The 15,288-nt window shown below is 46.2% G+C and overlaps 1 protein-coding gene across 2 annotated transcripts in view; it reads right to left on the minus strand.

Moving 5' to 3' along the window:
* PHF11 (PHD finger protein 11) overlaps positions 1-15,288 on the minus strand; it is a 67,553-nt gene that overhangs the window by 27,986 nt on the left and 24,279 nt on the right. For both annotated transcript variants that reach the window (XM_053283861.1, XM_053283860.1), the window contains exon 4: positions 12,559-12,692. In XM_053283861.1, coding sequence (XP_053139836.1) covers positions 12,559-12,692 — 134 coding nt within the window. The remainder of the gene's footprint in view (positions 1-12,558; positions 12,693-15,288) is intronic.

Consider the following 15,288-nt stretch of genomic DNA (forward strand, 5'->3'; position numbering starts at 1 on the left):
TATTTAAAACTATTGACCTGCTCTATACAATGGCCTTCTATATGCCAATTAAGTCTCTTAGGCTTCTTGGCAAGGACCATCACTTTGGATTTCTGGCAATTAATTACCAGATTACTGTCTTTGCAATAAGTAGCCAGGAGCCTACACGCTCTCCTAAGGCCCACTGGAGTTTGTGAGATGATGGCAGCATCACCTGCATACAGCAGGATTGGGATAGCTGCTCCCGCAATAGTTGGGGGATGTAACACTGGATCAGAGAAATTATTGGCTAAGGTATTTATGTAAAGACTGAACAGGGAGGGTGCTTGTTTGGATAAATGCACCCTTGTTTAACTTCTTTGCTGGTAGTTATTCGATGTGAAAGAGAACCTTGAGGATTACATCTCACTCTTACACTGGTCTTCTCGTAAAGTTTCTGGATGAGAAACAGTAAATGCCTATCAATATTAGTGTCTCTGAGTTTTTCCCAGAGGCTTATCCTTGAGATTGAATAAAAGGCTGCTTTAAAATCTACGGCCACATAAAAAGAGGACTTTGGCTTGTTGCTATATTTCTCAATCAGATGGCGTAATACCAGGGCACGTTGAATGCCTCATTCTAAAACCAGCCTGTTCATCAGCCAAAATACTTTCATTCTCCATCCAATCTAAATGCCTTGAGTAAAGCTTACCCACAACACTCAACAGGCTAACTGGGTAATAATTGGCAGGCTCACGTCTATCCCCCTTTTTAAATATGGGCACTATTATGGCTAAGCCCCAGCCTTCAGGTATGTACCCTGTTCGATCTACACATGTAAAGAGAATTGCCAGCACAGAAGCCCACCAATCCGCATTAAACTTAATCATTTCAGGAGAAATGCAATCACAGCCTGAGGCCTTGCCCACTTTTAAAGAACCAATAAGCTTCTTGACTTTGGCTACTGAAACAGTTGGCCATTCAGGAAGTAGATCATTTTTAAATCTAATGGGACTGATTCCTCTTCCTGAATCACATAGAGAGCTCTTAAATGTGATTCCCATGTCTCCATAGGGACCTGGCTGGTCAAATGGGAGGGGTAATGTTCCAAGCAGCCAGCTGTAATACACCCAAAGAGAGGGGAATTCCCCTCTCTGACTGAAGTAATCACCCACTGCCAAGACAATCTTTGAGCCTCTCTTGTCTTAGCTTTGAGCAGAGATTTATATTGTTTTTTCAGGCCTAGTAAAGTTGAAAGAGTCGTACATTGAGGGTCTTGTCAGTATAATTGATAATATGTCAATAACTCCTTCCTGGCAGCTATACACTCTTGGTCATACTAACCACTAGACCTACCCGTTGGCCGGAAGTTAAAATTAGTTCTTTCCCGCACAAGATGATCTCATATCATATGAATGAGTGTTCCCTAGTGATCATATACAAGTCCAATCTCTCCCTTTATTAACTCATTGCAGAGTTCCATCATGTCATCTGAGTTTAACAAAATATCCATAACTTGAGCCCATCTCTCATCCCACTTAACCCATACTTCCAAAGTCACCACTTCCAAAGCAAAACTGAATTTATCCTTAGAATGAGATATCCCAACTGGCAAATTAGTCCTTAAAATCAAGGGGAGATTATCGCTATCAGGGCAAGAGTCAACCTCCATTTGAACACCACAACTGACCAGGTTACAGGATGTGAGCCAATAAAAACAGGTTGCTCACCTGTAACTGATGATCTGGTAGAGATCCATCGACATCCATGAGAATGGGTTGTGCACCTGCACAGGAAACCCATGGTAGCCATGCCTCAGCTTGCCGAGGCGTCCATACCCCGTCCCCATGCAGAGCATGGTGTTTAAAGGTGGGCTGGATGCGACGTCCCTCAGTTCTTGGACAACCACTGTGGAGGACAACCATCCTGTAAGCAGGTGAGTTCAGCACTGATGTCAGAGTACACCAAGGGCAACAGCATGCACACCAGTATGCACGTAGCAGAGCACTACTACTGCAGAGGGGAAGGTCGGGAGGGTCTTATGGATGTCAATGGATCTCTACCAGATCATCAGTTACAGGTGAGCAACCTGTTTATCTGGATCGAGATCCATTGACAGCCATAAGAATGGGTGTTTAGCAAGCTCTCCATGGAGGTGTGTGCAGTAGTGGCTATTGTAACACCCATTTTAAGCCTCTTCTCCCAAAGCTAGCCTCAGCAGCAGAGCACACATCTATGGCATAGTGCTTCATGAACGGGAGGTTCGAAGACCAGGTAGCTGCCTTGCAGATATCCAAGAAGGTAAGCCCCGAGAGGTGTGCAGCCAAGGAAGCGTAGGCCCGAGTAGAATGGGCTTTGATGGCTTCTGGTGATGTCTTGCACTGCAGTCTGTAGGTGAGCAGGATGAGCTTGACCAGTCATTTAGACAATCTCTGTCTAGATACACAAGAGCCCTTGGTAGAACCCCTATAGCCTATGAAGAGATGCATGGAGGATCTAAAGTCCTTTGTTCGCGCCATGTAGAACAAGAGTGCCCTGCGAACATCCAGGAAATGCATGGATCTCTCTAGGGCAGAGGAAGGATTTCTGAAAAAGGTAGGCAGAATGATGTCCTGATTCAGATGAAACGTAGATACTATTTTTTTGGGGGGGGAGGGTTAAGAAGAAAGGTCCAGACGCATGCAGACCTTATCTTCACAGAATCTCGTGTATGGGGAATCAACCCTAAGAGCTGTAAGCTCGCCGACCCGCCGTGCTGTGGTAATTGCGATAAGGAAGGCAGTCTTTAGGGCGAACAATTTCAAGGGTGCTGTGGCCATGGGCTCAAATGGCGCCTGGGTAAGTGACAAAAGCACCAACGACAAGCTCCATGGTTCCAACGGTGCTTTCACTGGAGGATAGACATTGGAGAGGCCTTTGAAAAAGGCCTTGCTTTTAGTGGGTGTGAAAAAAGCATTTCCCCATCACACCCTGGGTGCTTGGTCAAAAGGGTGGCCAGGTGGACTTTCAAAGAAACATTGGCCAGTCTCTGACACTTCAGCTTGGAAAGACAGAGCAGCACTTGCCATTCAGATACTTGCCCTGGCAGAAACCCTTGAGACTTTGCATAGGTTTTGAACTGGAGCCATTTCTTGAAGTAATTTCGCCTAGTGGAGGCTTTCCTCTGATTAAGGAGGATCTTATTCAGAAGCCTATTCACCAGGCGGTTAGCCAGAGGGTGTGAACGTCCGGATGAAGGACATGCCCCTCGTCTTGGGAGAGGATGTCTTGGCTCAGAGGAAACTGATGGTACGGACTGTTCCTGGACAGTCTGTGTACCTGTGGAAACCAAGGTTGCCTTGGCCACCACGGTGTCACGAGGATGCAGGCTATCGGTTTTGAAAGAAGATGAGCTACCACTCTGGCGATTATTGGCTGAGGAGGAAACATGTATGTTGTCTCCTGTGACCAGTCCAGCTGAAAGGCATCCCCCAAGGATCGGGGTTCGTGTCTAGCCCTGGGGCAAAAGTGGACACACGTCGTGTTCGTTGAAGTTGCAGACAGGTCTACTGACAGCTGCAGCCACTGACAGAAGGGGAGTGATGTATCTGGAGTTGAGCTCCCATTTGTGCTGCTAATCCTGGAGGAAGACCCGACTTAGGTTGTCTGCCAGAATATTGTTCAGACCTTTGATGTGTACTGCGACAGGGTAGACTTGGTGCCGGATGCACCAGTGCCACATCTTAACACGGAGAGCACACAAGCTGTGGGACACAGTCCCGCCTTGATGGTTGATGTAAGCTTGAGTCATCATGTTGTCTAGTTGAACTTGGACAGACGTGTCCTGCATGCTTGGTAAGACAACTTGAAGAGCATGATAAACTGCCAACAGCTCCAAGAAGGAGATGGAGTTGCGCTTGGTGCAAAGTCTACTTCCCTTAAGTCCAATGACCCTCGCAGTGAGCACCCCCAGCCTAGAAGGGAGGCATCCATTGTTAGCCACACTGATGGCGATGGAGTCTGGAATGGCAGCCCCTCTAAGAGGTTCCTGCATTCCATCCACCAGGACAGCAATCGTAGGACCAGAGGAGGTAGCTCCAGCTGCTTCCTTTGACTGTGTCTGGCAGAGTGGAAGATGGAGAGAAACCACAGCTGTAATTTCTGCATCTTTAGGCGGGCACAGTGAATGACTGTGTTGCAGGAGGCCATGAGACCTAATAAACCTTGAATCAATTGTGCTGGTTGTACCGGGTGTTGCCAGAAGAGAGTCACTAGATCCCGGAAGCAAATTAACTTCTCTTCTGACAGCTTTTTAGTTGATGGTATCCAACACCTCCCCTATGTAGGTGGCAACCTGCATAGGCTCCAGGTGAGACTTCTTCCAGTTTACGTGCATGCCCAGGTCCTGAAGGAGGGTCAGCACATAACGGATTTGTGAACGTAACTCGCTTCTGTCTTTGGATGATAGGAACCAATCGTCCAAATAGGAGTAGATGGACACCCCCTGCAACCTGAGGTAAGCAATCACTGCTGCCATACATTTCGTAAAGACCCTCGGAACGGTGGACAGTTCAAAGGGTAATACGTTGTACTGGAACACTTGGCAGCTGACCATGAAACATAAGTAATGAAACAATGAAACAATGTCGTGGTCTGATGCTGACATGGAAGTAGGCGTCTTTGAGATCCAGCATTGCCAACCATTTCTCTCCTTGGAGGAGTGGAAGTATCTGTTGCAATGCCATCATGAGGAATTTCTTGACGCAAATGAACTTGTTTAGTTGGCAAAGGTCCATGATGAGGCGAATGCCTCCATCTCGCTTCGGAATCTGAAAGTAGCAGGAATAGAACCTGTCCCACCTGTTTGCCCACTGCACCAGGGCTACAAGCCCCCTTCTCCAACAGTTCCTTTACTTCCTCCTGAAGTATTGACAACGGAGGGGTGAACCTCATTCCTGTAAATCGTGGGACCATCTTGAATTTGATGGCATATCCTGAAGATATGATCTTCAAGACCCAGCAGTCTGATGTTATACAGTGCCACGCGGTGGCATGGCATGACAGCTTGATGGAAGGCTGTGGCAGAGACGTTGAAAGTGTCAACTCAATGTGCAGCAGCTGTGAAAAAGGCCAATTCCATGCTAGGGATCATTAGGAAGGGGATTGAAAATAAAACTGCTAATATTATAATGCCCTTAATACAAAACTATGGTGCAGACACACCTGGAGTGCTGTGTACAATTCTGGTCACATCTAAAAAAAGACATTGTAGAACTGGGAAAGGTGCAGAAGAGGGCAACCAAGATGATCAGGGGCATAGAGCACCTTTCTTATGAGGCAAGGCCAGAACACCTGGGGCTATTTAGTTTAGAAAAAAGACGACTGCGGGGAGACACGATAGAGGTCTATAAAATAATGCATGGTTTGGAGAGAGTGGATAGAGAGAAATTCTTCTCCCTGTCACATAACACTAGAACCAGGGGTCATCCTATGAAATTGATTGCCGGGAAATTTAGGACCAGCAAACGGAAGTATTTTTTCACACAACGCATAATCAACTTATGGAATTCTCTGTCACAAGATGTGGTGACAGCCAACAACCTGGATGGCTTTAAGAGTGGTTTGGATAACTTCATGGAGGAAAGGTCTATCAACGGCTACTAGTTGGATGGCTATAGGCCATCTCCAGCCTCAAAGGCAGGATGCCTCTGAGTACCAGTTGCAGGGGAGTAACAGCAGGAGAGAGGGCATGCCCTTAGCTCCTGTGGCATCTGGTGGACCACTGTGTGAAACAGGATGCTGGACTAGATAGGCCTTGGGCCTGATCCAGCAGAGCTGTTCTTGTGGAGGGATGGTGTGATCCATCAGTTGAAAAGCGAAAACCCTCGGGGGCAGGAATGGGGTGTGGAGAGGTGATGGTGGGCGGACTTGCTCCTCAAAGGCGCTTCTGGGTCTCCAAGGCCTTGGGACATTGGGACTGTGAGGACTTGAACTTGCTCTGGTAGGAGCATGTCTGAAAAGGCGGATACGGCTTCTTGTAATCCCTGCGCTCCTGATGACAGAACGAAGGCCGTTGACTGATGTAGGTTGGACAGTATCTGGCAGCATACAAGAAAGTAGAAGGCTGTGATGCGAATGTCTTCGCTGTAAATTTGGATTCTTGAGCTGTTCCATTGTGGCATCCATTGTCTCACTGAACAACCCTGTGCCATCAAAGGCAAGGCCTTCTATCTTGTCCCGCATGTCTAACTGCAAGGTAGTGGACCTCAACCAGACATGTCTACGGAGAGTAACAGCTGCAGCCATAGCCTAAGATTCGCTCTCCACAAGGTGTTTGACTATGCTGAGCTGACGTCTGGTGAGGTCCCCAGATGCTTCCAGTGTCTTGCGAAACTTGGACTTAAACTCTTCCAGGGATAAAGTGCCAAGATCAGGCAGTAAGTTGTCCCAGAGACAGTGGGTATACTTAGCAGTGCATGCCGCATAATTGACCACCTTGATGGACAAACATGCAGTAGAATAGATTTTTCTTCCAAGCAAATCTAACTTGCGGCCTTCTTTTTCAGGTGGAACAGTGTGACATTTGTCAGGCTTGGAAGTGGAGGCGCAGTCAATTACCAGCTCATTTGGAGCTAGGTGCAAGTAAGTATTATATTTCCCCATTATACAATAAAGGCTCTCAAGTCTTTTAGAGGTAGGGGTGGAGGTATGGAGGACCTCCCAAGTGCACTTAGCTGCTCGCGTAATAACAGGGAGCATGGGGAGGGCTACAGGCTCAGTAGACTGTAATTTAAGCATAAAATTGTAGACAGGATCATCTATGGTGGCCAATTCGGAACAGATGTCAAGGCCCAGCGCCTCTGCCATGGCCCAAACATGTTTGTGATAGGCCTTCATCTCGTCATCGGGGAAAACATAAATAGAAGCGGCCACATCAGTAGAGGGCTCCACAATGTTCTCATCCCCTTCAGGTCAGATTTGAAATCTGAAGAGCCATAACATTCGGATGGTGAGCCCGTGGGAGACGAAGGGACCACAGTCTCTGTTTCCACCATGGTCACCGGAGAAACAGGCAATGGTGCAGTCTGAGTTGACACAGAATGCGTCATTGGGGGCTTGGTTTGGGAAGTCTGATGTATCACGCATGGGGCGCTGGTTTGAGTCGCCAAGGAGATATACGTGGTGGTGTGAATCCGAGAAGAGGTCACAGGCAGCGAGGTCAGTGTCAGGGCTGATGGAAGTGGCGTTGAGGGCCTCCAAGGCTTGCCCAGCTCGCTGACAGGAGGATCAGTAGTAATCGCTGGTCCAGAGCCCGATACGTGTACTGGTGCAGCATTGGTAAAACTGTAGGTGTGCCATGGCAGTGGACTGTGCAGCTGTGCTGCAGAAAGCGCTGACCCCAGACGTGTTGGCGATGCAGGGGTGGTTTGAGGCTCAACCTCCGAGAGGAAACCATGAAAGGTCGATGTCAAGGGGGTGCTGGTGGAAGAGTCCTGCATGGAAATGAGCGTGTGCATCGTGCCGGGGTGAAGACCCACACCGTCATCTTCAGCATTGAGTTCGATGTCGAAGGTCGGGCATGGGGACCGGCAGTGGAGAGTCACGCCTCAGTGCCAGAACCATCGGCGTGTGAAGAGTAGAATCCAAGACAGGACAAACCGACGCCAGTGTCAATGGAGACGAAGGGACCGACGTCGTTGCTGGGGAGAGCGAGCGTGCTCTCAGCATCGAAGAAACGTGTACAGACATAGGCGTCAACTTCAACGGTTCCGTCGACACCGATGTTCCAATAGGCATGTTGACCTCGAGTGACGGAGCCAAGGTCAAAGGAGGCACCAGCTCTGAAGCATGTTGAACATTGGACAGGGATGGGGTATGATCTCCCGTCAAGTCTATCAGCCGCTGGCGCTTTCCATCAGGTGTCAAGGGGATGGAAGTCCTAGGACACTTTGTCGACTTTTAGTGTTTAGAATGCACTTCGACATCGAGGTCATTGTTAATAGAAGTGGAGACACGTTGAAGGGTGTTCGATGTCGACACCGCATGTGTTGATGCTGATGTCGATGACTTAGATCTGTGTTGGGCCGAAGCCGAGGCACATCTGAATACCGATGTCGAGGTATGGCTCGACATCAAGGAATGTTAATCAGGCAGGTGTTTCAACGCTGAAGTCATCGACGTCGAAGGAGGTGGTGCCAAAGATTATTTCGGTGGTGTCTTCGATGTGCCCGGTGTAGAGGGACTTAACACCTCATCATAAATCGCCACTCTAAGGCAAAACGCCCGATTTTTCTGAGTTTGTTTGGAAATGATTGGCATATCTTGCACGAGGACACATTATGCTCCTCTCCCAAACATATCAGGCACAGGTTGTGGAGGTCCTTCGAGGGGAGTTTGGCTTTACAGCTCTCACACCTCTTGAACAATTTCTTTTAGTCAGTCATCAGGGCGAGCAAAAGAGTGGTCAAGTCCGTTCTGTGGGTCAAAGCCAATCGTTATTCATCAGCCGGTCCGAGTCAAAGAAAGAGAGCAGCTCATCAACCAGAAATGGGTCAATACACTAAAACCAGTCTTTTCTTTTCTTTTTAAGAGCGAAGAAGAACTAACGAGGGACTTTTTCTGACTAAGAGGTGGCAGACCTAGGTCCAAACACAAAGGCAGTCAAAAAAGTACTGAGGGACATCACGTCCAGCCCGCCTTTAAATAGCACGCTCTGTGTGGGGGCGGAGCTTGGATGCCTCAGAAAGCTGAGTCATGGCTACCGCGGGTTTCCTGAGCAGGCGCAAAACCCATTCTTATGCTGTCGACAGATCTCGATTCAGATCCCACAGTTGACATCCTGTTCCCAGACCAGTAGGTAAATTCCGCTGTATGATCTCTACTCACTGCTCTGTTTAGAATACACAGATGATGATGATGATTTTACTTTTTTTATCCCGCTCTTCCTCCAAGGAGCCCAGAGCGGTGTACTACATACTTAGGTTTCTCCTCACAACAACCCTGTGAAGTAGGTTAGGTCAGATCAAACCGACTGGCCAAGTGGGCCAAACACAGGTCTACAAAATTATATTTCCCATCCTTGGCCAGCCGGTGGAGGGGAAAGAGGGAGTCCCCCATGTCTTCTGGTGCAGGAATTCTCAACGTTGGGTCCCCAGATGTTACTGGACCTCAACTCCCATAATCTCCAGCCTCAGTGGCCATTGGCTGGGGTTTATGGGAGTTGAAGTCCAATAACATCTGGGGACCCAATGTTGAGAATCCCAGTTCTGGTGGGACAGCATAATGATGTCCTGCCGCATCCTTGTGTTGAAATCACCTCCCACTAAAATATAGGCTAGGGGATAGGCCTCAATGCATTCCTCTAAATCAGGGTTTCTTAACCTTGGGCCCCCAGATGTTATTGGACTGCAACTCCCAGAATCCCCAGACATGGCCTTTGTGGCTGAGGATGATGGGAGTTGTAGTCCAAAAACATCTGGGGGCCCAAGGTTAAGAAATCCTGCTCTAAATATCTATCTAGACTTTGCCATTGCTGCCGTATGAGGGAGCGCTTACGAAGAGGGGTTAAGTATATATTAATCAGAACAATTTGAGCTTGATTAAATTGCAGTAAAACTGCAGTCATCCACTGGACATGAATGGGCATGGGAGCAATCTTCACATGAAGTCCAGTTGCAATTAATAGGGCCAATCCCCCTTTAGGTCTATCCCCCTTTTCACTGGGCAAGGCATTGACCTGCTGTATATAAAAACCATCCACCCCAGTCTTATCCATGACCCAAGTATCCTGCAGGAAAAGACTATCAAATTTTGACAGATATGTTACAAAAGATATCTCTCTAGATTAACACGTGCAACCAACTACATTCCACGTGCAAAGGGAAAGTCCACACTGATCTGATAATTGTCACTTAGGTAATTCAGCAGTAATTCTGAGACAGAAGCCTACTAACACCGTTGGGCACACATCCAGGGGAGACTGCTCTGTTATTTGGGAGCCTGATGGAAGAGACATCTTGAGACTTGACTGCAGAATGTTCATTGCTAGGTTCAGAGCTGGGGATTTAGATTCCTGGAAAGCTGATATCACATCCAAAGAAGGAGCCAGGACTGCGTGGACTATAGTGTTGCTCCGAGGCTCCTTTATTAGGAACATAGGAACATAGGAAACTGCCATATACTGAGTCAGACCATTGGTCTATCTAGCTCAGTATTGTCTTCACAGGCTGGCAGCGGCTTCTCCAAGGTTGCAGGCAGGAATCTCTCTCAGCCCTATCTTGAAGAAGCCAGAGAGGGAACTTGGAACCTAGATGCTCTTCCCATAGCGGCTTCATCCCCTGAGGGGAATATCTTGCAGTGCTCACACATCAAGTCTCCCATTCATATGCAACCAGGGCAGACCCTGCTTAGCTATGGGGACAAGCCATGCTTGCTACCACAAGACCAGCTCTCCTCTCCTAAAATCTTGTACTATCTTGGAGAAACCAGGGAGGGAACTTGAAACCTTCTGCTCTTCCCAGAGCGGCTTCATCGCCTGAAGGGAATATCTTGCAGTGCTCACATGTGGTCTCCCATTCATATGCAACCAGGGCAGACCCTGCTTAGCTATGGGGACAAGTCATGCTTGCTACCACAAGACCAGCTCTTGCAGAATCCTCCCCCACTGTGACTAAGAGATCAGGCTGAGGCACTGGAGAGACCCAAAGATTCGACGCCTCATACAGTTGGGATAGAGTGACTGATGGTATTGGATGAACTGCCTGCTCATCTTCACTTAGTATACTCTGGGGAAAATCCTCAGCGCCTCTATTTAAATAGGGCTGATTATTTTTTTAATCTTATTTATTTATTATTTTTCTGTATAAAGTAAAATTACACAGTAGTATTGCTACTCTTTATAGCCACTCCTTATATAAAAGTTGTTTTCACAATAAATAGTACTAGGTCTAAAATAGATCCAATAAAAATATTACACCAGCTTCTCTTTGTGCAGGATTCCTCACTTCTCACCATTATGAAACTACTAACTAAGCAAAGAGACGCCTTTTTAAAGTGGTGATTCTAACTGAGCAGGGGGAGAGCAGCCTATCCAGCCCTAGCGCACAAAGAGATGCAGAACAGACCCAATTCAAGTTGAAAAGAGACAAGGTTGCACAGACCTTCTTACCTTGTTTCTTCCCTCTTGATCAAAACTAAGGAAGTATATGCCAGAATACTTGATATGCCCTTCCCAAAATATATTCCAGAGATTCACTCTTTTCAGGAAACTTTCTTTGTCTAGAGAAGTATACAGAAAGCCACCTGACATAACCTAATCAATACCCAACAGGAACTCCTGAAGTCAGAAAAATTCTTGAAGGAGGCCAGCTATCCTCTAACCTCCAGTCATACCCATTCAGGGTATGTTTTTGCCTATAAAAACTCCCTTCAGACATGGAATCACATTTTTGCCCCCTAGCCCTTTTGCCAGTGATTTTGCCCCCTGCAACTGCTATCACACTGTTTGCTATCTAGCCCCCAACTTGCACTCTGCCTGGGTTGCCCTTGCATTTTAACCAAGGCTTTTACCTTTTCACATCTCGCTTTTGCTTTTCACATCTGCCACCTGCAACTGCTTTTGCCTTTTGCTAGCCTGGCATCTGCCTCCTGTATTTGCCACACTTGCCATTGGACTCTGAGCCCCACACTATCTGAGTGTACCCCAAAAAGCTTGCTTTATGCTTGATCTATCAGGAGAGGAGGATCTCCCCAGCTAGATCCAAGTAGCGATGACTTTTGTGAATTGTGAATGACACAATTTAAATCACTAGTCAGGAAGATTCTATTGAATCATCATTTTCTAGTAAAAGTACATTCTTGTTGTCTAATATAACCTTAATACATATTCATAGATGTGGGGTGCTGTGGATGGAGGAGGAGGAGGAAAGGAGAAGAGAGAGGGGTCATGGTACCCCTAGCCCCCCGATTCCCCTAGACAACTGTGATTTTGCCAACCATGGGGGCTTGAGAGAATGGAACTCTCGCAGTTGGCAAGGGACAACTGTATTCATAAGAAACAAAGGCTTATATCAAATGTCTTCCTGCATTTCAGGTTATTATGAATCTCTTAGTCAAACTAAACCCCTCTTTAAAAAATGATGTCATCAGTGATACATTAACAAATTTCCCAGGCTGGATCACTTGGCATTTATTCAGTTCTAGCATATTTACATATTTGTCCCTAGTTTCTAATGTTCGCCTAAATCAGCCATTTTGTTCCTAACATTGCCAAGATCTTTGTAGCTGTTTCCACTGTGTGACTTCACCACAGAGCCAATATGAGCAGGAGCCAATATGAGCAAGACTCTACCACTTGGAAGCTGGATTCTGCAGCGAATACAAGCAAATTACAGAAGTGCTTAACCACCCCCTAATTTTGGATATACCAAATACTGATTGTTCTTGTTCTCTGCTCAGTTTTCATGTTAAGAAACTTTGGCAATGCACTGGTTCACAGATCGCATATGGCCATTAGACAAACCCCTTTTATCACAGGGCCATGAAGCTTTTCCCTGAAGCACCCAATAATGGTTCTAAAACACAGATAAACAGAAAAAAGGGTCCCAACATTTTGTTAAATACCGGTAAATGCCTTGCATTTCATCTGTTTCTACTGCAGCATCATCACACAATGCACAGAAATAATGATAACTTCTGCGACAGTTTTTTATCTCGCAGCCAACAGTGGCTCCTTTCTTGCGACAGAAACTGCACATCTGCAACAAAAGGGATTGAGAGCCTATAAACAAATTTAAATGGTTTAGTTTAAGACAAGTAATCACACCCAGAAAATAAATATTTGAGCAATGTGTATATGTTCACTATGTTCAAATACTGTATATGATAAGTAACAATATATGAGAAAAAAGAAGTTGTGTCTCCACAAGTCCCAGGAAATCACCCTTGGAAAAGTTCCCACAGTCCATTCAGTATCAATTTTCTCTTTTCCACCCTCAGCTGACTATCATCTCGCCCACAAGATCAGGACTTCTACCAGAAAGCACTCACACTGCCCAGCCATTCCTATTGATGCTTGATTAACCTCAGTCAAGGCATTCGTGGATTCTTTAATTAAATAAGTGCTGACTATGGTCTTCATGGTATCCCATAAAATTGCACTTGACAATTCTAAAAGGTTTTATTTGGGGGGTGTGTGTGTGTGTGTGTGTGTATATATATATATATATATTTTTTTATTTTTTTTTATTTTTAAGTACTTAAGCATTTAAGCCTCCATATCAATAGTTTAGGTATGGCAAGCCCTTGTGAGATTTTACAGATCACCCATGATCTGAAATCAAGCTACAGTAGTTCATATGCAATCCTTGGATGTGAGAATTTTAGGAATATCTGGCAGATTTGGGAGAAGTTGATAATTTCTTCTCAAAAGTTACGATGGTTGTCAGGATGCCGCGTTACCTGGTTGCCCGCGTGGCCCCGTGAAGTGTGCAAGGAGCGCAACATCCCTCTTTTGGGGTTTCCTTCTTCCCCCAATGGGAATGGGTGTGTGTATGTGCACGCATATGCGAGAGAGCGAGTGAGTCCCAGGGCTGTCGGGTCCTGGTGAGACTGAACAGGAGAGGCAGAATAAGCTATATGGAACAACACCAGGGGGGCACCATTCTGGGAGAGGCAGGAAATGAGATCAGGGATGGGCCAGGCTTGGAGCTCTGTCAGCAGTGTACTAGGACATTTAAAGCCAAGGCAGCTGATGAGGGCTGCTATTGGACATGGGAGCTGGAGCTCCCCTGGAGAGGGAACCAGCTAGACATAGCAAGCCAGGAGAAGGACTGAGGTGATTAAGCAACCGCCTCTCTTCTTACTCTCTGACTTTGGCTGTTCTTACCCTGAATTTGGAATTTAAAAGGGACAGGAACACGCCTTCTCCCCCTTGGAGTGTGACAATAGTATTGGAGACTGATATGTCTCCAATATTTTTCTTAGGGAACAGCAGTTAGGTTCTTGACCAGTCTGTGCCCTGATCTGTCTAGTCCAGGATCCACAAATAAGTTGAAGTCCCCCTCACCAAACTCAAACCTCTTTAATGTTATCAAGCACAAAAGTATTGTTGTAAGAAATGCCAGGTGGCTGGAATTCAGACTATATACTCACACTAATTTTTCCCCTTCATGGTTAGCCTTTATGAAGACATACAGTGAATAAGAGGCAAACTCATAGAATTAGAAGTCAGAGTTAGAAGAGACCTGGAAGTCTTCTGGTTCCCCTACGCAGTGCAGGAAACTGCTATGGCATCCCTGACAGATGCCTGTCTGGCCTCTCTTTGAATACCTCCAGCAGAGGAGAGTCTTCCACTGTGCAAGGCAGACTATTCCACTGTTAAACAGCCCTTACAGTTAGGAAATTCTTCCTAATGCCCAGCCTAAATCTGCTTCCTTGAAATTTCAAGCCATTGGTTCTAGGCCTGTCCTCAGGAGCAGCAGAGAATATCTGCTCCTCCTATGTGGCAGCCCTTCAGATATTTGAAGACAGCTATCATATTTCTCTTCAGTCTTCTCTTCTCCAGGCAAAACACACGCAGCTTCTTCCATCGTTCCTCATAGGACTTGATTCCCAGACTCTTCATTGTCTTTGTTGCCCTCCTTGGACCTGTTCTAGTTATCATTATCCTTCTTAAAATGCAGGGCCCTAAACTGGACAGTATTCTAAGTGTGGTCTAACCAGCACAGCAGAGAGTGGAGCAGTTACTGTTGGGATATGCAACAGCTACAGCCTAGCTTTCTGTATAGTTTTGCATGCAAAAGTCAGAGTGAGACTATGTTTCCTCTGTATTGGTTGGGCTAGCTAGGAGTTTCTATTTTCCCTCGTATTCCCATTCCTTTGTGTATGAGTCAGCAAGTTCTGCACTGATCTCTGAGTGCCTTTGTCTCACAAGTAAAGTTATCTTAAAACCCTTTCACTGGTGTTTGCTCTGTATACCACACAGACAGAACACACTCTGCAATAATTACTTTTCATGATCTGGAGACTAACATATTTATATACCATCTGATATGTATATCTCTAGGCGATGTACACAATTTAAAGCAAAACAATATAGGACAAAGTAAAAAAACAATTTCACAGGATAAATAAAATTGATTTCAGTTAAAAGCCTGAGAAAACAGATGTGTCTTGAGGTGGGTTTTTTTTTTTTTTAAAGCAATCAGAGATGGAGATGCTTTTGACAGGGAGCATATTCCAAAGATCTAGGGCAGTCACAGACAAGGCCCAGTCCCAAGTCATCACCAAACGAGCTGGTGGCAACCATAACTGGACCTCCCAAATTATCTTAATAGGCAGCAAGGTTCATGA

Source organism: Hemicordylus capensis, chromosome 1 (assembly GCF_027244095.1).
Source record: "Hemicordylus capensis ecotype Gifberg chromosome 1, rHemCap1.1.pri, whole genome shotgun sequence".
NCBI lineage: Eukaryota > Metazoa > Chordata > Lepidosauria > Squamata > Cordylidae > Hemicordylus > Hemicordylus capensis.